At 40.2% G+C, this 23884-nt stretch overlaps 1 protein-coding gene across 1 annotated transcript; it reads left to right on the forward strand.

Annotated features, from left to right (window-relative positions):
• Positions 1–2037: 2037 nt before the first annotated feature.
• On the forward strand, positions 2038–15881 carry CUNH5orf15 (chromosome unknown C5orf15 homolog). The gene is made up of 3 exons (XM_090288340.1): positions 2038–2215; positions 13102–13631; positions 15111–15881. The coding sequence occupies exons 1-3, from the start codon at positions 2077–2079 to the stop codon at positions 15240–15242; spliced, it is 801 nt and encodes a 266-aa protein (XP_090144466.1). The 5' UTR covers positions 2038–2076; the 3' UTR covers positions 15243–15881.
• The last annotated feature ends 8003 nt before the right edge of the window (positions 15882–23884 follow it).

Below are 23884 nucleotides of genomic sequence, written 5' to 3' on the forward strand. Positions count from 1 at the left end.
ATCTCTCACTCTTGAAGTCGTCTGTGCCATAGAGCAGCCTCATCACAGGAGTGATATATTTACAGGTCCTTCCCACACTCAAGGACAGGGGGTCATATGAAGGCATGGATCACTGGGGGTTTTAGAATTCTGCCATATACTTATAATTTAAAAAGTAACATGGTGGAGCTCAGTTGGTTGGAGCATCCCATACACCGAAAGGTGGTGGGCTTGATTCCCGGTCAGGACACACACCTAGGTTGTTTGATCCCTGGTCATGGAGCGCATGGGAGGCAACCAAGTGATGTTTCTCACAGATGTTTCTCCCTCTCTAAACAATAAACATATCCTCGGGTGAGGACTGAATTTCAAACATTCACAAAGTAAAATAGTAACATACAACATATACATTATCCGGTTTCAACAAATATGAAGAATTTTTTTCTATTCCATGATACATTTTTAGGCAAAATTCCTTTTTATGGCTATCTGGAAGTGACAATTCCAAACAGGTATTAGATTTACTTCTAGCATTTCTTGTAACTGATCACCGCAAGCCTGCTGGCCTCAGTATTTGTCATACTGACTTCATCAGGTTCATAATGATGTGCGGCTTATTTCAAAGTGAACTTTCTTGAATTTGTCCAGAGATTTTGGCACATAATAGGTACTGGGCACATCTAGTCAGATGCCAGCTCCCCACTTTCAATTAGATACCTGTCTGTTGGCATGCAGCATGTCACAATATCGTGTAAAATGCCTCGCGTTCATGATAGCTCCCCAGTAAGATAATGGAAACAATCTAGGGACAAAGGAGAGGACTGAAGATATGTTTATTGCAGAAAAAGGCCTGTTTAAATCTGAAACCCCCAACACGCAGAAACTAGAATCAAGACGCTTATTCGTTAAACTGAGTGGTGGTTTCCGTACTTGCAGAAGGCAGCCAGCGCTCCAGGGGAACTGCTGTACCCTGGCCACCCTGGACGCTTTGCAATAAGCGCGCCATTCAGCCCAGCTAGGCTTGTGGTGGGCTGAGGGGAATGAACAGATGAATGGCTTCTCAGTTTTCTTAACAACGTGGAGTTTGTGTGTTTCCGAGCCATCACCTGGGCCAAATGAACGTTCAGGGAGAACACAGGCGCTTCTCTCCGGAGGCCGCTCATCCGAGCCTGGGGGAGCTGCAAGCTTCCGAGAGACTCGCGGAGGCTGCGGGGCGGAGCTGCCGGTGCAGTAAGCATCTGACCTCGTGACATCTGATTCTGCAAATTGAGCCAATAGGACTGTTATTATTTGAAGCCTACCGATGTAATATTAAGGAAACATTCACAGAACATACAGACCAAAGCATCGTGCCAGGGCTTTAAGGGACCTCTCCGAAAGTTTCTAAATCTGAATTTTCATATACTGGGACTTTAAGTTACAAAATTTAAACAGTAACAGAAAGTTATTGCAGAAAACGTGGAAGCTCTTTGCACCTCTATTTCCCGGCCAGTTTCCCGACTTTTCCTTCATAATACGTTTTCTACGGTATATAGTGTATGTTTTACCCCACAGACTCCCTCACAAGAGAATAAACTCCACAAAAGTAGGAGTTTGTTTTGTTCACTGCTGTATACTGAAACATGGCGAGGTGCTAAATATTTAAGATTATAGGTAAAGATAAAAAAAAAAAAAAACCATTTACTTATAATCCCACCACCCAGCCATCGCCACTGTGAACACCTGTTGCCTCCGCCTTTGGGAGCGGATGGACTGTTACTTCCCTTTAGGGATCTATTAAACAGCTCTTTTGTTCAAAAATGTTTGAAAACACTTTTATTAGCTGTAAGGACCCCATCACGCGGGAGGCAGGGAGGGTCTCGCTCGGACCCTCTTCACACGTTACACGTTATACCCCTAACCCGCAGCCCACGCGGTAACCTTGCCCTTCACCCCAGCTCCAAACGACTCTCCTCCTTATTCCCCTTTCCAGGGCCTCGCTCCAGAATGCGACGTCATCACGCTCGGACGTAGGGGCCTAGGGCCGTGAAACCTTACGCATGTCTGACGTCATGACGCAGAGCCTAGCAAAAACGCAGGTTCCGGGCAGAGTCCGTTATGGCCGCTGTCGCGCTGGGGAGGATGAGTGGGGCTGTGCAAGCGAAGCTGCCGCCCAGGCTGGGCATCCAGGTCCCCGGGGGTTTGGAGCGGCCGCTGGTCCTGACGCTCCTGCTCGCGTCCGCCACCGTGTCCAGTGGTAAAGGGGGCCCGGCGGCAGGGTGGTGGCGGGGAGACCGGAGGACCCGGGCGCGACAGGGAGGCGTGCAGAGCCAGGGAAAGGGCGCTTCCGAGTGTCCCGAGCAGACGGCGATGTCTAGACGGGGCAGCGTCGCTAGCGGCCCGAGGAGGGAGAGTAGGCTAGGCTGTCTGAAGGGGTCTAAGGAAGTGGGGTCTCTCAAGAGGCCTGAGAAGAGGGGTTGAGAGGGGCAGGGATCCGGGGAGCAGGGAGCAGTGTGTAGATGGGCGGGGTGGGGGGTGGGGGTGTGGTCTAGACTCTTGAATGGGTTGCCACGGGGAATGGCGGTAGGGGTGTCTCCAGAAATCCTTGGAGGGGGTCGTCAGGGCGGTATAGAAGAGGAGGTGGAGGAGACAGGTGCCCAGGAGGTGGCCGAGGTTAGGAGTTGTGTCTACAGAGATTGCCGAAGGGAGGGCACCCGGGTGTCCAGCAGGACCTCGCTGGGCACGAGCAGTGACCGGGCTGAGCTGATGGACTATTTTGGAGAGCAAAGTGAAGGGAAAAAGCTCTCTTCGGGTGCTGGCTCCTCTGAGATCTGGTTCTGGTGATTGGTAAAGAGCCAGAATAAAGGGGCTTGGGGAGAGAAGAGGAGTTCCAGGACAAGGGAGATGCCTTGTAAACATGGTCGCCTTTCCCTGTGTCCTAGGTGAACAGGACAGTCCTGCTTCATTTTTTTCTTCTTAAAAAAATTTAAAAATATTGATGAAAGAGAGAGAAAGAGAGGGAGGCAGGGAACATTCATTGGTTGATTCTTCTAGGAATCGAATCCACAACCTTGGCGTATTGGGGACGATGGTCTAACCACTTGAGCCAGTCAGCCAGAGGCAGTTCGGATCATTTTTAATGGATCCATGGAATTTAAGTATTTCCTTTTAAAAATATTTATAATTAAAAAAATTATTTATTTTTAGAGAGAGGGGAAGGGAGGGAGAAAGAGAGGGAGAGAAACATCTATGTGTGGTTGCTTCTTGCACGCCCTCAACTGGGGACCCAGCTGGCAACTGAGGCATGTGCCCTGACTGGGAATTGAACCGGTGACTCTTTGGTTCGCAGGCTGGCATCCAATCCACTGAGCCACATGAGCCGGGACTAAAATATTTATAATTTTTAAATTGAGGTAAAACTGACATATAACATACTAATTTCAGGTATACAGCATAATGGTTCGATATTTGTATACCATACACTACAAACTGATACCTGCAGTAAGTCTAGTTACTGTATGTTCTCACACATAGTTACAATTTTTTTCTTGTAATGATAACGTTTAAGGTTTTTCTCACAGCCCTGGCTGGTGTGGCTCAGTGGATTGAGTGCCGGCCTGTGAACCGAAGGCTTGCCGGTTCAATTCCCAGTCAGGGCATGTGCCTGGATTGTGGGCCGGGTCCGTAGTTGGGGGCATGCAAAAGAGGCAACCACACATTGATGTTTCTCTCCTTCTTTTCCCCTCCCTTCCCCTCTAAAACAAACAAAACAAAACAATAAAAAAAAACCCCTAGAATCTAATCACTTAAAAAAAAAAGATTTTTCTCACGTAACAACTTTCCAATATGCAATACAGTATTATTAACTATAATCACCATGCTGTACATTACATCTCCCTACTTACTTTATAATTGCAAGTTTGTACTTTTTGATTCCCTTTACCAGTCCTCCTTCCCAACCCCTTCACAAACCACCATTCTATGCTCTGTATCTATGAGCTTGGCTTTTTTTGTTTGTCTTATTTTGTTTTTTAAGATTGCACATATAAGTGAAATCATATGGTATTTGTCTTTCTCTGCATAATGCCCTCAAAGTCCATTCATATTGTTCCAAATGGCAAGATTCCATTCTTTCTTTAAAAAAGATTTTATTTATTTATTTTTAGAGAGAGGGTAAGGGAGGGAGAAAGAGAGGGAGAGAAATATCGCACAACCTCAACTGGGGACCTGGCCCACAGCCCAGGCATGTGCCCTGGCCAGGAATCAAACCAGTGACCTTTTGGTTCACAGGCTGGTCCGTGCTGAGTCACTGAGCCACATCAGCCAGGGCAAGATTCCATTCTTTTCTTTTTATGGCTGAGTAATATTCCATATCTAACATCTTCCTTATTCATTCATCCATTGATGGGGCATATCATATCTTGACCATTGTAAATAATGCTGCATGATTAAGTATTACTTTGCTTAGAAATGTTACATTGTGAATCAAGATATCGAAGGCTTCATTGAGAAGGGTAGAAACCTATAAACCAGGGCCTGAGGCTTAGGGGGAACAAATCCACTAAGAAGAACTTACAATGATTAAGCAATATTTTGTTCGGTAGTCCCTTTTTTCTTTCAGGCCAAGACACAATCCTGCTTTCTCCCTAAATCTTTTTTGAGGTTTCAAATGAAAAAGTGTGAAAGGGCTTAGTGTTCTCTTATTTGCCAACAGGGGCTGTCTAGCCATACATTCTGCTACTCAAGTGCTGTGGTTACTGAGGGTAGGGCAACTGCCCCCCTCCACCGCCCCACCCCGAAAGTGTTTGTAAGTCAGTGGGGAAAGACTGTGGTCCATTTTCCCAAGGTCCTTTCATCATTAGTGAAATACAACGAGGATTTCTGTGGCTGATGTAGATAGTTCTGTTCTTAAAGCACTTAAATAGCATGATTGTTTTGATCATTTAACCATCTAAGAAAAAACTGACATTTAAACATTTACATTTCTTGCTGGAATGCTTAAAGACATGGTTTGGGGGCTATATGGCTAGTAACTGTTTTAACGAACAACTTTCCCCCTAAGAGATGTTTGAAAACCTTTTGATTGGGCGGGGTAAGTGAAGGGGGAGTGTGGAGTATTAAGGTGTCCCCTTGTGTAGGTTTTTATTTATTAAAGCTGCAGAAATATTGCTGCAACTATAGTGGGACATCCTGGGGGTTCTTTTTTTTAATATATATATCTATAAAATTCAAATTATTTCCTAAGGAAAATAACTTAAATGAAAACTAACATATATGCTTTTAATAGGGAAGCAGCTTGATTGCACTATAGTGAAGCATTTATAAAGGTTTGGGTAATATTAGTGTTTTTATAAGCATGCATTATGGTAGAATGATCTCAAAGTATTACCCTTGTAATAAGAAAATTAAAGTCTAGATAGACTGTGTTGAGTTCCAAATTTCAATAAGCATAGGAAGTTAGAAAGTTACCACATCAGATTTGTTTAAACTTATTCCTTATTAGGTTTCTTAAAATGTCAGTGCTTGGGTGTATTCTTGGCAATCTGTAAGACTTTTAATGTTTTATGTTTAGTTTTTATGAGGTCTGAAAAATTAATAGCATTATTTTGGATCACTGGATGATCACCTTATGACCAGGTCTTGTCATGCCATTTCAAAAGTGTCTGCTTCTTTACATTTGCCCTCATACTGCTCTAGAGCAGTCACTAAATTTAATGTGTAATGTATTTAATTTTTAAGGTAATGTTTCCCAGTCCAGTGTGTGAATGAATTCTTAGGGTCCTCTGCATTCTTATTCGAGAAATTTTGATATAGTTTATTTTAATGCAGTTTTTTAAAAAAGAGACTATTAGAAGAGAATTAAATTTAGGAAGTTTTATTTTTTAAATGTTAAATTTTAATTAGGGAGATAATTTCAAATAAGAAAGGGTAGAAATGGAGCCTTTAGAAGTCTAAAGTAATATATTTTTAGAAGCTCAGCAATTAAATCCATAAAGTCAGTGTTATCACTTTGTTCTTATCTGACTGGATCGACTTCTGTTTTGAAGGAGGTTCATCTAATTTGCATCAAATGTTTTAGACGCATTCTTAGTTTGTCTTCTTGTGTATTGTTCCCAAGTTTTTAGTCCTTGAACAATACTAACTAGTTCTCTTCCTACTTGGTACTGGGTGTTGGAGTTACAACAACAAATAGGGTGACAGTGGCGATGTCTTAGAAGAATGAGTGGGGTTTCGCCTGGCTGAGAACTCGGGGAATGGCTTTTCGGAGGGTGTGGTAGGTACAGAGATGCAGCTTGGGAAGTCAGGTGATGAGAGTGGGGTCAGGAACATGCTCACTGAACATTGAATGCCTGCTCTCTGTTAATCAGGTGAGTAGTTAGGGAGCTTAGGATGAGATAATGAGATGGGGCCAGATCATGTAGGAATTTCATTTTTGAGAGAAATGGAGAGCTTCTAGAGGGTTTAAAATTTTTTCCAGACACAGTTTGCATTCTATATTATTTTGAATTAATTGCAGGTGTACAGCATAGTGGTTAGAAAGTTGTATACTTTACAAAGTGTGCCCCTGATATTTCCAGCACCCACCTGGCACCATGCATAATTACTACAGTGTTATTGACTATTCCCTGTGCTGTACTTGGAGAACTCCCAGAGGGTTTCAAGCAGAGGAGTAACATCATCTAACTTAAGTTTTTGCAGAATGGCTCTGGCTGTGGTGGAGAGAGGACAGTGGGGGTTAGGGCGGAAGCAGGCAGGGCACTTACAAGGCTGCTGTGATGATCCCGGTGAGATGACGATGGCTTGGGCTAGGCCGTAGCAGTGGAGGGGTGAAAAGCCTTCACACTGCGTATATTTCGAAGGCAGAGTAACAGATTGGATGTGGGGTATTAAAATGATGACGTCAAGGTTTTTGGCTTGAGTACCGTAACTGGAAAAATGTAGTTGTTGTTAACTGAGAGGGAAATTTGTATGTCCAACAAGTTTGTTTGTTTGTTTTGTTTTTGTTTTCTTTTGGAGTGGGAAGTAAAAATTCATTTTAAAATGGAACTTTCTATTTTAATTGTAGCTTCACTTGAAGTTGCAAGAAATAATACAGTGGATCCTGTGTACCCTTTACCCAGTTTTCCCCAGTGGCTACATCTTGCAAAACTGTAGTGCAGTGTCAGTCAGCAAACTGACATTGATACAGTCGAGACAGAGCAGTTCCATCACCATAAGGGCCTCTTGTGTTGCCCTTTACAGTCACCCCTCCTGAAATCCTGGCAACCACTGATCTGGTTTTTAGTTTTATAGTTTTGTTATTTTGAGAATGGGATATAAACGGAATCAGATGGTATATAATTTTTTGGGATTGCTTTTTTCACCTAGCATAAGTCTCTGGAGGTTCATCCAGGTTGTTTCGCGTGTCAGTAGTTTGTTTCATGTTACTGCTGAATGATATTCCATGGTGTGGGTGTGTGCTGCACTCTGTTTACCCATGCATCTGTTGAAGGACATCTGTGTTGTTTCCAGTTTTTGGCTGTTATGAAGGAAACTGTTATAAACATTCAGATTTTTGTGTGCACACAGGTTTTGATTTCTCTGGGATAAATGCCCAGGAGAGCAATTGCTGGGTCATATGGTAGTTGTATATTTAGTTTTTTGAGAAGTCACTGAATTGTTTTCTGGCATGGCTCTCCTGTTTTACATTGCCACTCATATTATGTGAGTGATCTAGTTTCTTTGCATCCTCATCAGCATTTGGTATTGTCATTATTTTTTATTTCAGTCATTCTGATAGCTGTGCAATGATATCTCATTGTGGTTTTATTTTGCACTTCTCTAATGGCTAATATTTTTTCGTGTGCTTGTTTGCCACCTGTATATAGCAGGTCCTGGAATGAGGTTTTACCAGTCATTGTAGGAATTTAAGTCTTGTTTATATCATTTAGCCTGTGGCAAAACTGGTTTAGTTATACATTGTTTTGCTTAAAGTGGCAAAACCTGTTGATAATTCCTAAGTGAGAAAAGTGAGGATTTACTGTATTCTCTTTGGTGAAATGTCTCTTTGAGTCTTTTGCCCATGTTCTAATTGGGTTGTTTTCTTTTTCACTTTTGAGTTTCAGAGGTCTTTATGTATTTTAGGTACTAGTCCTTTGTTGTATATGGGGCTTAATAATATTTGTCCCACTTTGTACCTTGACTTTTCGTCCTCACAGGAAGGTCTTTCATGGAGCAAAAGTTTTTAATTTTGTTGGAACCTAGTTTATGAATTTTTCCTCTTATGTATTTTGTTTTTGGTGTCAGATTTAAGAATTTGATCCCTAGTTGTAGATTCCAAAGATTTTCTCCTATCTTTTTCTAAAACATTTGTAGTTTTACCATTTACATTTGTTTGTGATCCATTTTTTTGTTAATTTTTATATAGTTATGAGGCTTAGGTCAAGATTCACTTAGCTTGTTAATATGGTTGATTACATTGATTGATTTTGAATATTGAATTAGTCTTGCGTTCCTGGAATAAACCTTCCTGTTTATGGAACATCATTCTATATATTGCTGATTTCAATTTGCTAATATTTTGTTAAGAATATTTACATCCATGTTCATGAAAGACATCAGTCTTTAATTTTCTTTTTCTGTAGTATCTTTAGTTTTGATATCAGGGTAATAATAGCTTTATAAAATGAATTGAGAAGTGTTCCCTTCTTTTCCGTTTTCTGGAGGAGATTGTGTAGAATTGGTGTTAATTCTTCTTTAAACATTTGGTAGAATTCTCTAGTGAACCGTTTGGGTCAAGAGATTTATTTTGGGAGAGTTTTAAAATTAAGAATTTAATTTCCTTAGTAGTTATAGAGCTATTCAAATAATGCATTTCATAATGGGTGAGCTGTGGTAGTTTGTGGTTTTAAGACTAGTCTTATCTAAATTTTCCCTTTTACTTGGCTTTTTATCACAGTGCTTGGCGGGGGAGGGGAGGAAGGGGTGCTGCGCTTCACTGCCAGAGAGAGGTACAAATCTCCACTTGTTGCTTTTGGGCAAGGGTGGGAGTTCTGCTTCCCCACGTGGTCTCCATTGACATAGTGGTGGAGGTGGCCTTGCCACTGCTGGGCGATGGCTCAAGTCTTGATTCTTTGCTAGGCCTCCTGACTCCATCCCCTTGTGAAGTGGGGAGCACCTTGTTTCAGTCTGGGCAGGGTGGAAATCGAGGCGCCCCACATGGCCTTTGCTGGTGTGAATGGGAGTGGTGTTTGCCTAGAGCAGAGTGGTCATTGTCTGAAAGTTTTCTGTCTTGCCAGGCTGTCTCTCTGGCTGGAGAGAGCAGCTTTCTGGGGGGCTCCTTTTGTCCATACCCCTTGGTGTTTCCAGGTTGCTGCCTTCTTCAGTTCCAAGTCTGCAATACCTGGGGTAAAAAGAAAATCCAGGGAAGTCACCATTGGGTCATTTCTCAGGTCCTAAGGTCTCCTGCTGCTCTGCCTAGTCTCCACCTTTCAGAGTCTTCTTGTATTACTGGGTTGGCCAAAAGTCCATTTGGTTTTTTCCGTGCGATGGCACTAGTAGTGCTTAGTTTTCTTTAACTTCATTTGAAACAATTTCGTTAGATTATGTTGTGACAGCTGTCATAGCAGTGTGCATTAAAAAAAAAATTTATCCAAATCGGTGAATTTTTGTGCAGCCATTTTAATATTGAGGATGGAAGAAGACACACAACATTTTTGGTGTATTGTTTTATTATTTCAAGGAAGGTAAAAATGCAACTGAAATGCAAGAAAAGATTTGCACAGTGTATGGAGAAGGTGCTGTGTGTGACTGATGGAATGTGTCAGAAGTGGTTTGCAAATTTTCTTAGTACTATTGACATTTTGTCCAAATAATTCTTTGCTGTGGGGTTGTCTTATACATTGGAAGATGTTTAGCAGCACCTCTGGTCTCTACCCACTAGAAGTAAATAGTGGGAGGTAGTTGACATACTCAAAATATCCAAATCAATAAAGTTATTGGTGAAAATGAAAAATGTGTCTTTTATTTTACAGAAAAAAACACAATGGACTTTTTGGCCAACCCAATATATATCATGAAGAACTTTAGTTGTGTTTAGTGGAAAATAGGGAAGTGTGTGGTTACTCCATCTTCCTGGAGGCCAAAATCAGAATTCATTTTGAACATGTTAATTTGAATGTCAGACATCTTAGAGGAGATTTCAAGTAGGCATTTGGATTTATGAGTCTAGAGTTCTGGTAGTTATAGAAGTTCTCTTCCGATCACTTCATTTTTCTCAGAGAAGTTAGGAAGTGAACTCATCAGTTGAAAGTGAGGACAACAGAGTAGGTGTTGGAAGTTTGAGGACAGAGGAAAATGTGAATGGTTTCCTAAGGGAGCAGGAGGGGGGATGGATTAGGAAAATACAGTTTAATTGCCAACACTGACCACAGAATTGCATCCGGGTTGTGAGGGAGAGAGTGTAGTGGGTGAGGGTGGGGTGGTGTCCTTGGGGGACTGAAAAGGTGGTATGATCAGAGAATTGTCCTGGTGGATTCAGCATACCAGGGAATGTAGTCAAAGGCTAGGAGATCAGGTCAGCCAGTGGGCTGCATGAAACTGAGACTGGGAGACGTGATGGTAAGGAGCAGGGAGAGAGAGGTGAAGGGGAGGGAGAGGGCTGGCTCATCAGAATAGATCAAGGCAGTCAAGGATTTTGAAATCAAGACAGGAATACTTGGGTAGAGTGAACTCTAACAGGAGCTGAAATCACTGAGACTTAGGGACAAAGGTTAGTGGGTGAAAGCTGGAGGATCGAGGCTGGGGGCATTTTGGGGGGGTGATGGGGGAATGGCGCGGAAGGGGCTCCACCCCTTCTCTAGTAGACTAGCTCCCCCTCCTCCAGACTCTGCTGCACTACGAGGATGTGGGAGAAAAAAGAGCTATTAATTAAAAGGGCTGCAGGGAACGTGTGTTGTTAAGGGTGATTCACGTTTCAGTTATAACAAGAAAGTGGAGGACTAAAGGCATTTGCTGGTGAGTGGCAGTGAATTCTAGAGTGCACAGTGGAGGGAGGGGCTTGGGGACAAATTATAATCATTCTCATTCCTGTCAGTTGTGCTCTTTAAATATACGTGACTGTTCTAAAAGACAAGCCTAGAAAAATAAAAAGTCAAGGTTAGTTTGTTGGCTTCCAGCTTTAAAATTGTATTTTTTTTTTTTTTTTTTCTTTTTTATTTTTTATTTTTTTTTATTTTTTTTATTTTTATTTATTTTTTTTTTTTTTTATTTTGGTTTTTCAATTACAGTTGTCCCCTTTAAAATTGTATTTTAAAACATATTTTCCGACATGCGGTTAGGGAAATTAAATATATCAGAGAAATAGCAATTTGTAAATGCCTGCATGAATCATAACTAAGTTGAGGTGATAAATGTATAAAATTTCTTTTAAGAAATTGCTATTAGCTCTAGCTGGTCTGGCTCAGTGGATTTAGCGACAGTCTGCGTCGCCAGTTCGATTCCCAGTCAGGGCACATGCCTGGTTGCAGCCTAGATCCCCGGTTGGGGGCGAGTGAGAGGCAACAGATCAATGTTTCTCTCTTGCATGGATGTTTCTCTCCTTCTCTTTCTCCCTCCCTTCCCCTCTCTCTAAAAGTAAATTAAAAAAGTAAAGAAGTTCCTATTAATAGTTTTCTGAATAATGTATTCTTTTGTAGCTCCTGTTTATTTCTTCTAGTGAAAAATTTCAAGGAACCAACTGCTGTAACTATTTTAAGAGAGTTTTACTAATTTACTAAACTTTTTGCTAATTTACTAAAATATTTTTTCTGAGATTCTATTCAGTCCAGTTGAGACTAGCTATTTATTTTTTCTATATGAAATAGATGTTAACTGTGATACACAAACCAGAATGTATTCACATAAACAAAGAGTTGTCTGTGAGATTGTTAATTTGTTTGCATGCACACGTGTTTTTGAAAGCTCAGGAATGATTTGGTTTATGAAATATTTTCCTTTACTGGGATAGAATATTTTTAAATCTCACATGACAGTTTTTTTTAAAGTATAATGGATATTTTATTAAAAAAATTTTTTTAATTCATTTTCAGAGACAGGAGAAGGGAGGGAGAAAGAGAGGAAGAGAAACCTCACTGTGTGGTTGCCTCTTGCACGCCTCCAACTGAGGGTCTGGCCCGCTTCCCTGGCATGTGCCCTGACTGGGAATCAACTGGCAACTCTTTGGTTTGCAGGCCAGCACTCAGTCCACTGAGCCACACCGGCCGGAGCATGTGATGGATATTCTTGAAGTTGTCCAACAGATACTACATTAGGTTATAAATTGGAAACACTGTTAAATTTCAGCAGATATGCCTATGACCTTTTGGTATATACAGTTAGTTCTGTAATTAATTTAACTTTTACTTTAGTAAATCATGCCAAGTGGGTTGCAGCAGAGGGGAATAGAGTTCGTATGTGTTTGGTGTCATTTCCATACCTAGATTGCCTTTGCTAGTGTTTAAAATAGTCTAGTTCACACTTTGTTTTTAACCTCCAGTTTCCAATTCTTTCCCTTTAGGAGTTTTCCTTTTCTTCTTCCTCCTTTTCTTCTTCCTAAGAATACTTAAAAAAAAAAGATTGGAAGAAGTGGGGGGTCTTTCAGTTCTAGTGTTACTTTGAAATGCTGTGTACATTAGCTTCTCTTGAACTTGTGTTGAAAATACTTAAGTTCTAATTTCATATCTAGTGTGTGCCCTACTTGAGCTAGCATCTGTCTTTCTGTTCTGTGCATGGGGTGGGGTCTGGCTGGGCAGAGGTTACTGAAGTCCACCCACTTTGTGAAATGAAAACCGAGGGGATGGGTGAGTGCGCTGTGTGGACTTGGCCATTGTGACTAAAGTCAACCCCCTTCTTTATTCTTCCTTTTTTTCTTTTGGTGGCAGGCTAGGTCTTCCTTGCTGCTTAAGTTGTTACTGTCTGGCAAGGCAGTTGTTATCTGATAAATAATTGACTTAAGAAAAGTGATTGCTGCCTATTGAGACTTATTAACTAATTCTCAAGAGCAAGATATAGGAATTTAGCAAAGAGAAATGCTTGGTGGAAAATTTAGGTAACTATGCTTCTAGCTTAATGGATATAAAATTAGAGATTTCAGTCTAATGTTCTTTATTCACTTCTCTTTTTTAGCTCTGTTACAGAATGATTCACCGAGTCAGACTGAATACAAGGAAGATGTTTCTGCTTCAAATATGAGTGCTGTTGTAACACATGAAGAACAAACCAAACCTCCTGTTTCCCAAATCAGCACCACTCTCCCTCCCACAACCAGTGCAGAGAAGAGCGGAGGGGCCTCTGTCTCCCCTCATCCCTCACCGACTACTTCTTTGTCCCAAGAGGAAGCTGAGAACAATGAAGATCCCAGCATGGAGGAGGAGGATCTCCTCGCACTGAATAGTTCTCCGTCCACCACCAAAGATGCTCTGGACAACGGGGATTACGGAGAGGCAGACTATGACTGGACCACCAACCCCAGGGACAACGCGCCCAGTGAGGTGCTGGGGGAAAATGGGGGCAGCATGGGAATCGAACAGTTGGATAGATCTTTCCAGACCGCATCCTCAAGCATAGAAGAGGAAGATAGCCATTTCTTTTTTCATCTTATTATTTTTGCTTTTTGCATTGCTATTGTTTACATTACATATCACAACAAAAGGAAGGTATGTTTGGGGTTTTCCAGCCCCTCTAGTTGCCCTTTAAGATCTCAGTCATATTTCTTACTAAAGCTTTTGATGATTCAGCGTTTTTTCTTTAGTGCAATTTAAAATGGTAAAATATTGATATGCCTAATCAGTTTATAAGTCTGTGTTGTATTTGAACAAATTATAGACAGAATGCTTTATTACACCTGCTTCTAAGAAAAGAAATAAATTATTTTTTAATGAGAAAAAAAAAAAAACCCAGTGATTTTTTTAAAAAAGGTTTTATATCTTAATTTGGCATTGCTGTTTCAGTGGGAGTACTTCTGGAGAAAGATTGTTAATTTAGTACTTTTAATTAACCATTGAACTTATGATATTTTAATAACTTTTTTTCCTGATTGTAAAAGTATTACACAGAAAAGCATAGAAATAAAAATGTAGGCTACTACCCAAAGCTGAGCATTATTAACATTTTGGTGTATTTCTGGTCTATAAATATGTATATAATTCAGACATATATGTGTATGTTATAATTTTTATTTTTTTGTATGTTAAAATTTAAAAATGAATTTGTTCTCATAGAGTTTTGCATCTTTTTACCTAACAAATCATGAGCATTTAAAATTATTACTATTCTTTAAAAACATGATTCAGTAGCTACATATTTTTATTTAGCTCTTTTCTAGTTGAACATTTAGATGATTTCCAGTTTTTGGTTCAGAAAGAATGTTGGGATGAACATTTCTGTACCTAGGATTGGTTTGTTGGGTTCCACGAGGCAGAGGTGGCTTAAGTGGGGCTGGATGGGTAACTTAGTGTGAGGGGATCGTGGCAACTCTTAGCCCCAGAGCTGAATACTTAAGTTTTTCAAATACTTAAAGGGAACTCAAACACACAATGTCCTTTTTAATACTTACTGGTAAGGAAATCTCAGTTTTTGACTTTATTGTAACTTGCTTTGTGATTCCTGGCAAAGTCATCTTCCCCTTTGGGGCCTTGACTTTCTCACATGAGAAATGACAACACTGGACCAGATAATTTCAAAGTGCTTCCCAGCTTTGAGAATCGGTGATTCTAAAACCCTTTTGGTTATTTGTGGTTTAGTGGCCTATCACTAGCTTTATAAATATTTGTAGGTGGACAAAATTTTGAATGCCAGGGACATTCTATCCCAGTCTTTAACGTTGGGCCATCTCTATTATAAACTAAGGAACTTGTTAAACAGGTAGTTTTCTGGATTCCACTGAAGTTTACTAACTAACTCATCTGTGATGATAGAGCCCAGGAGTCGTTCTTAACAAGCATTCTATGTACATTCAAATTTGAGAAACATTGGTCTTATTTGCAAGATGGAAAACAAAGTAGCCCTTTTGCTGTTGTCAGTATTTTATTTCTTGTATTTGGGAACCCAGGAGAGAGGTATTTCAGTTGTTATAAAAACTTTTAGCATTTGCTCTGTTTTCTCTTGCATATCTAATTTGTTTTGTTTTATTCCAGATCTTCCTTCTGGTTCAAAGTAGGAAATGGCGTGATGGTCTTTGTTCCAAAACAGTGGAATATCACCGTCTAGACCAGAATGTTAATGAGGCAATGCCTTCTCTGAAGATTACCAATGATTATATTTTCTAAAGCTGTGTGATTTGAGTTAGCTTATTATGTAATTTTATTTGCTTGACTTTTTATATGATATTGTGCAGAGGTATGCCATAGGCAATGGTATTAAATGAGAGGTGGGTCTGTCTTTATTTTGCCTTGGTGCTTTGGAAATTAAATGTCACAAACAAGGAGTATATAATTTTTTATCTACACTTTCAGAGGTGAATTCAATCAGGTGTCCAAAGTGTGGAGCTATGCATTTCCTGTTAGTTTTTATTGTTTTAGATTTCTTTATTGTACTTTTGGAAGTATGAGTAATCCTACTTTTAAGAGATTCCAAACTTGTAACTAAATTCTAACATATCTGGTACTGCTGACCTAGATTGTCTCCTTGCCATCCAGATGTTTTTTAAGGATACATTTTTTTTTGCTCCCAAACTCTTATCTACAAGGATGTATGTAATAATACTTTGCATATAAGTAACATTTTTCTTCTCTAGGAAAATTGCTTTGGATATTTTTGGATAATTTAAATATAATTTAAGATAATGATAATATTCAATCTGACCATAATTTTAGGTCAATTAGTAACTGTTTCTAGAAATTCTGGCAATTGAGACTGCAGTTTGCAGTGGGCATAGGAAAAATGTTATAGAGGTACTATTTTTTTGGTTTGTAAATTTAGAGATAGAAATTGTGGCAAAATACATGTGCAATTGCTTTTAGTTAGCAATTGATTATAGCACGGGTTTCTCCAACCTGTCAAGCAGGGGGGAGAGTTTAAAATTATATCATGTTTTTTCACTTTATTATTTTATAGTAAATTTGAATAAATTTTAGGGGCCATTATCGTTTAAGTAATATTATATTTAGGTCTTTCAAATTAAAATTAATCCTGAATGAAATTGTATACGGAAAGACTATATGTGTACACTGATGTTTTCTCCCGCTGCACTTGTTCTCTCTCTCTTTTTTTTAAACAGCAACTGGAAATTATTTACTGTATTTTATTTTAGCCTACTATCATAAAGAATTGATCAATGTGTAAATATGTGATTGGAACCATGGTTGACTTACAAGTGTCACTACAGTCTTTTAGAAAACATAACCCCTAATGTACGTTGAACACCCACTCACAAGGCCCGGGTGGGCGACTAGGCACGTGCTTTGTGTAGCGATGGAAGAGGCAGGACAGTCTGTCATTTCTCCTGGTGGACAATTTACTGTCCTAACAAGGAAGGGAAGCACAATGGAAATACACCTGCACTGTTTTATTGCAGTAATTTTTTTTATATCTGAAATTGTATTATTTAATATTTTGAATAAGATTTTAAAAAATAAATGGCAAAGATATATCAATCCATGATTTTATAAGTATGTTTTATTTTAATGGTGACATGGGGCCCTTCATCTGGCTGGTGACAGAGGCTTAGATGCCATGTCTGGGGAAAAGCTAAACCGATTAGCTTGCTTTCGTTCCTTTTAGCAGTAGGACTGTGCCTCTCCGAATCCCTCTTCATATCTAAATCCTCCTTTAGGTCCAGTTTACCTCTTAAGTACTGACGTTGGAAAGTGTTGCAAAGTAGGATTGCAAAGAAAAGTAAAACAGCTAAATCAGTGTGCTTTCTAGTGTCCTGGCCCCTGTTGCCTCCCTGTTGGAGCCGCCCTGTCCTGGGGGTTCATCCCTCTTGGTGGGTCTGGGGTTCCTGGGTTCTTCCAGGTGACACAGCCTTCGCTTGCTCAGGTCCTGGCGCTGAAATCAAGTAGCCGCTGACTTAGAAATCAGATTGTACATTGATTAAGAATTCAGACACATGCTTATGTTATAATTTTTAAATGAATTTGATCTTACTGAATTAAAAAAAAATGTTTTTTTATCAGTACAGAGGCTTTTTAAAAACACTTTTCATGCCATGAATTCATAGGGAATGGGTTCCAGCCGCTCAGGCTTCCTTCCTTCGATTCTCACAGAAGTGTGCTCCTTTGGGTGGAGCAGACTGACGCTTTATTTGGACCGAAGTACCTTCTCTTTGGCTTCCTTCTTTTTCTGATCATTGTCCTTCACATGTTTTGGGAAGCTGTCTCAGCTCTGAGAGTGCTTAATGTGCTCAACATGTACATTAAGTCTCTTGGCGAGAATCTTGCCCTTAACTTGTTTGTTTACAGCAGTGCCCACCGCATGGTGGGTGACATTGTAGACTCCTCCAGTTTTGCCATGGGAACACCTGTGGGGCATTCCTTTTTGAACAGTGCCCATTCCCTGATGCCTACAATATCACCTTTCTTTTTGAAACATGGTTTTCAGAAGGCATAGAGAACGTACAGCAGGTGCCTCTCCTCTTTCCCTTTGTGTTAGTCATTTCGGCAAATTTCTGGAAGATAGTGGTTCCCACTGAAAGGTCATATAGAGTAAAGTCCTCACTTGAGGACATTTTTTCATTGCTTTTAGAGAGGGAGGGAGAAAGAGAGAGAGAGAAACATCAGTGAGAGAGAGAGAAGAATCCATCATCAGTTGCCTCCTGTATGTGCCCTGACTCAGGATCACACACGCCTGGACTGGGGATTGAACCCACAACCTAGGTGTGTGCCCTGACCGGGAATTAAACCTTCAACCTTTGGTTATGGGATGACGCTCCAACCAACTGGGCCACACTGGCCAGGGCTCATAGAGAGTTTTGTGTCTTGCTTTTTACCTAACAAATCATGAGGATTATCTATATTGTTACTGTTCTTTAAAAACATTTAATAGCTATCCAATTTATTTAGCTCTGTTCCTGTTGAGTGTTTATTCTAATTTTTGGTTCAGCAATAGTATTGTGTGAACATTTCTGTCCTAAAATTGGTATGGATTCCATGGGGCAGAGGAGGCCTGCACAGGACTGGATGGCACAAATGAGACCCACATTTGAGGCTTAGAGCACCACTGTGTCCTGCTCACGTGTGGTGTCTGTCACTTTCTGGATTGACCAGGGGCAGAGCAAACGTGGGTGCTAATGGTATTAGGTTATCCTTTAACTCCCATTTCTGTGTCTTATTTGAAAAGGAATGTGCTGAAAGTTGTGAGGCAGACAGAGACACTTAGAATTCGTTGAGGCAGGCATGTTTTGATGGGTTTTGATTTTAAATATGAACTCGTGCAAGCTTTGTGGTATGTGGAAAGTGGCCCTCTCCACTATGTCCTGTAGAGGGTGAGTCTGAGAACAGAGGCTGGCTCAGACTCATCTCTAGGCCCCGCTCAGCACTGCCTGGCAGCTGCTGGGTGCCTTGAAATGGTTCAGTGACATACTCGTGAAATTAGATGAGAAAACCAAAACAAATCACTCTCTGCCCTGGTTCATGTAGTCGGCATAGTCTAATTCTACTGACATCCGGGGCCCAGGACTGCAGGCAGGATGTGGAGTGTCAGCGTTCTCTGGCCATCCACATGAAGCTAAAGCCCACGTTAATTGTGTGGGTCTCACCCTTCCCCCAACCCCAGGTGCCCCTCAGAACAGCTGCTGCCCATGAGGCAGAGGGGCCGGAGAGAGTTGTTTGGTCTTCTCTCTGTCTGTCTCTGGCTGACTGCCTTTCGCCCTCCCGTAGTCTGGTCTGGTGGTGCAACAGTATACCTCCCTTCTGGGAACAGCAGTAAGCAATTCCCAGCGGAAGTGCGAGAGGCTAAAGTGTTCCTCCGAGGTCCAGATGTCTTCCAAGGGAATGGAAAAGGAGGTCAGTCTGTAGCTGGATTGTGTTCACCTGTATTTTTACTCACTTTGACCTGAGGAGGGGATGTGGCTGGGGCCGAGTCTGGAAGTGGAGCTGGGACCATTTCAGACTCTCAGTAGCTCTGTGTAGTTTCCAAGAACCTTTGCAGTGTGGCCCGGGAGCCCGGAGAGCTCCTTTCACCCCGGCCCTGGCCTGAGAGCTGGGGCTGGCAGCAGGTCAGGGCAGACGCGGTCTGTGTCCCCATGGTGCCCACTGTCAGGCGGAGAAGAAAAAGAATTAAGCAAGCACAGTGAAGCGTGACGGATGTTTATATGCCGAAAACTGGACTTCACTTTTGTTTCTTCGTGGTAAAGGTCACTTAGACTTGTTACAGCTGCAGCCCACACTTCTGAGGCCTCAGGATGGACGGTGCTTACTGTTCTGTGTGCTCACTGGCCCAGTAGAGACGGGCCCTGACTTAAGGTGCTTTGACTTGTGATTTTTTGACTTTGCGATGGTGTGAAAGTGATGCAAATGGAGTAGAAAACGTACTTTGAATTTTGAATTGTGACCTTTTGCAGGCCAGGGGCCATGCGCTGCCGCCCCCAGTCAGATATGTGATCTTCAGGGTGAACAGCCAACACCCTGCCGTGTATTCGTTGTGTGAGTTGCTTTTTTGCCCAGTTGTAGGCTGATGTAAGTGTTCTGAGCATGTTTAAGGTAGGCGATGCTAAGCAATGGCCTTGAGTAGGTCAGGTGCGTTAAATGCATGTCCTGCTTATGACCGCTTGACCTTGCGATGGGTTTATTGGGACATGACCCCATCGTAAGCTGAGGAGCATTCACGGTACCCCGTTTCTCAGGTAAGGAAACAGAAGTCTGCAGAGTTAAGCAACTTGCCCGATGTCATACGGCTGATGAGAGAGAGCTGGGAATTGAATTAAGGTGGGGTCTGATTGCAGACTTGCTGTTCTTTATGAGGCAGCTACAGTAAAGTAAGCAGAAAAATTATCCAAACGTTCTCTCCCCTTAGGCCCTACACATTGAGATGTATTCTCTTCTTCTTTCTTTTAAAATTGCTTTTACTATGAATATAACATAACACACTATATGAAAATACATCAAACAAATGTACAGCTTAACAAATTATTCCAAAGCAGTTTCTTGTGTCGCTATCGCCCAGGCAGAGAAATCAAACTTGGCCAGCACCCCGAGCTCCCCTTCCCAACCACTACTGTTATTTTCACCGGAGGGAACTATTATTTTCACCTTTATGGTAATCACTACCTTGCTTTTCTTTTTAGATTTACCAGCTAAGGATATATCCCTAACACTATGTAATTTAGTATGTTTTGGACTTTCGTATAAATTGAATCATTGTGTGCATTGTATATATTCTGTGACTGGCTTCTTTCATTCCACATTATGACAATGAGATCCCTCAGGGTGGTTCATTGTGTAGGTGGAGCTCATTCATTTTCATTGCTGGGTGGTATTCTGTTGTAAAAATATACTGTGTTATATTTATCTAGTCTACTGTTGATGAACATTTGAGTTATTTCCAGTTTCAAACTATTATGGATGATACTGTTAGGAATATTCTTATGCAGATACATGTCTTTTGTTCCCTGCAGGAGAGTTTGCATTTCTGGCGGGTGTACACCCAGGAGTTGAATGGCGGAGGCATACTTGAATAGCTAATGCCAGGCAGTCTTCTGAAGGGACTGAACCGATTTGTGCTCTCTAGCAGTGGATGGGAGTTCCTGTTGCTCCACATCCCTGCTAACACTTGGCATTGGTAGTATTCTTAATTTTAGCTAATCTGGTGGATATATGGTAGTATCTCATTGGTTGGACTTGCATTTTCCTGATGCTTAATCATAATGATCAATTTTTCATGTTTATTGGACATTTGAATATCCTTTTTTTGTGAAGTGCTTCTTTAAGTCTCTTGCTTATTTTTCTATTGGAGTGTCTGTCTTTTTCTTACTGTTTTTGTGGGAGTTTTCTTTTCTGGATATAAGCCCTTATTTGGTTATATATGTACAAATTGCTTCTCTTACTCTGCCTGGCTTGCTTTGGCATTCTTAATGGTATATTTTGATGGATAAAAGTTCTTAAAATTTTTTGAGGCAATTAGAGCTCTCATTATTGACGTAGACTTTACACAGATAAATTCACAGGTTTTAAGTGTTCAGTTCAATCAATTTTGACAATTGTATATATTTTTGGAAGCACCATTCTAAATACCATATATGATATTTCCATCATTCCAGAAAGTCCCTTAGTGTCTCTTTCTGGGCACTTGTTCACCCACCTTCCACAGGTAATCACTTTCTGATTTCTGTCACCATGGATTAACCTGCCTGTTTGAGAATTTCATATAGATGGAATAAAAAGTATGTATTTTCTTGTGTCTGACTTTTTTTAGTCAACATATGGTTTTATTTTTGTTTTTAGATTCACCCATGTTGTTGCATTATCAGCAGTTCATTCCTTTTTAAAAATGATTTTGTTTATTTTTTGAGAGAGGGGAAGGGAGGGAGAAAGAGAGGGAGAGAAACATCAATGTGTGGTTGCCTCTTGTGTGGGGCAACTGGGGACCTGGCCTGCAACCCAGGCACGTGCCCTGACTGGGAATCAAACCAGGGACCCTTTGGTTCACAGGTCAGTGCTCGATCTACTGAGCCACACCAGCCAGGGCTCATTCCTTTTTATTGCTCAGTAATATTCATTGAAGTAACAGACCATCTTTTATTACTGATGGTCATTTGTATTGTTTCTATACATATACATATATATATATATATCTCGATTTAATATCTATTAAACATATCAGATACATTAATTATACATCTTAATAATTTAATACTCTTATAAGTAACATTAAATATATATTAAACTTAATTTTAAGATCACTGTAGATTAATATTTTTATGAAATAATATAGAGATCCTGTATACCCTTTATGCAATTTCCCTTGATAACATTTTGTAGTAGAATATAACAACCAGGATGTTACCAGTATTTCTATCACCACAAGGGTCCCTCTAGTTGCCCACCTCTTTCCTGCTCTCAGTCCCACCGTAATCCATGGCAGCCACTCATCTGTTCTCCATTTTGTTATTTGGTCATTTAAAAAATCTTATATAAATGGAATCATACAGCATAAAACCTTTGGAGGTTGTTTTTTTTTTTCATTCAGCATACTCCTTTGGAGTTCGATCAGCTTTTCATACAGGTGGTTGCAAGTATCAGTAGTTCTTTTTTATGGCTGAGTAGTATTCCATGCTATGGACATACCCCACATTCTTTGACCATTTGCCTCTTCATGGGTGTCTGGGTTGTTTCCAGCTTTTGACTATTATGAATAAAGCTACTATAAACATTTGTGTACCAATATTTTGTGTGAACACTTGCATTTCTCTGGGATAAATACCCAGGAGTGCAGTTGCTGGATTGTATGGTAGTTGCATATGTAGTTTTTTAAAGAAAGTGCTGAAGTGTTTTCTGGAGTGACTGCTATTTTACATTCCTACCAGTAACACATGAGTGATCCAGTTTCTCAGCATCCTTGCTAACATTCAGTGTTCATCATAATTTTTTTACTTTAGCCATTCTCATGGGTGTGTAGTGATGTCTTATTATGGTTTTAATTTGTATTTTCCTAATATGTAATGATGTTGAACATCTTTTTGAGCTTGTTGTCTGAATATGCTCTTTGGTGAAATGTCTTTTGCCCATATTGTAATTGGAATGTTTGCTTTTTTGGTGGTGTTTTTTAAAAAAACTTTTTATTGTGGTTAAATATATCAAAAATGATCATTTTAGCCATCTTAACTGTATAGTTCAGTGGCATTACATTCATATTGTTGTGTAACTGTCACCATTAACTGCTCCCAAAGCACTTTCATCATCCCCAACAGAAACTCTTCAGTCATTAAGCAATAACGTCCTCTCCCACACCTTGTGATCTCTAATCTACTTTCTGTCTTAATGAATTTGCCTGTCCTAGAATTTCACATAAAAGGAAACAGTCAATATTTGTTCTTTTGTGTCTGGGTTATTTCACTTAGCATGTTTTCATATTATAGCATGTGTCAGAACTTCATTCTTTTTATGGCTATGTTTTTTTTTTTTTTTTTTTTTTTTTGCTATTGTAAGTATTGCTGCAATTAACATGGCGTATTAATATCTGTTCCATGCCCTATTTTTAATTGTTTTGGGTATATCGCTAGGAATGAAATTGTTGTCATATGATAATGCTGTGTTTAGCTTTTTGAGGAATTGTCAAACTACCACAGTAGCCATATCATTTTTACATTCTCACCAGCAATCTAAGAGAGTTCCAGTTCCACATCTTTACTAACAATCATTTTCATTCATTCATTCATTTATATCCTAATAGATATGAAGTGGTATCTTATTGCATTTCCCTAATGACTAATTTCTCATGTGCTTCACAGTTACTCTTCTATTTTTGGAGGAGTTTGTGAAGGATTGATGATAATTAGTCTTTAATTGTTTGGTAGAATTCACCAGTAAAGTCATCTGGTTCTGAGCTTTCCTTTGTTGGGAGGTTTTGTTACTGATTCAATCTCTTGTGTGTTATATGTATTACATACTGTGTTCTTAAAGTAATATAAGCTAGAAAATGTTGCTAAGAAAGTCATAAGAAAGAGAAAAGATATGTACTGTTTTTATTGAAAAAAGTTGGTGTATAAGTGAATCTGTGCAGTTCAAACCTGTCATTCAAAGGTCAACAGTAGTTAGAACATGCTTTTTTTTTTTTTAAACATATGCTTTATTGATTATGCTGTTACAGTTGTTCCAATTTCTCTTCCCTTTTTTCCCCTCCACCCAGTGACCCCTTTCCCTCCACGTGTCCCCCCCACCTTAGTTCATGCCCATTGGTTGTGCATATAGTTCTTCCCAACATCTTTCTATCTACTCCACTCCCTCCTACTATGCTTCTTAATTCCTGTACCATC

The sequence above is a fragment of the Furipterus horrens genome, unplaced genomic scaffold (assembly GCF_987537825.1).
Source record: "Furipterus horrens unplaced genomic scaffold, mFurHor1.1.pri manual_scaffold_10, whole genome shotgun sequence".
Classification (NCBI taxonomy): Eukaryota; Metazoa; Chordata; class Mammalia; order Chiroptera; family Furipteridae; genus Furipterus; species Furipterus horrens.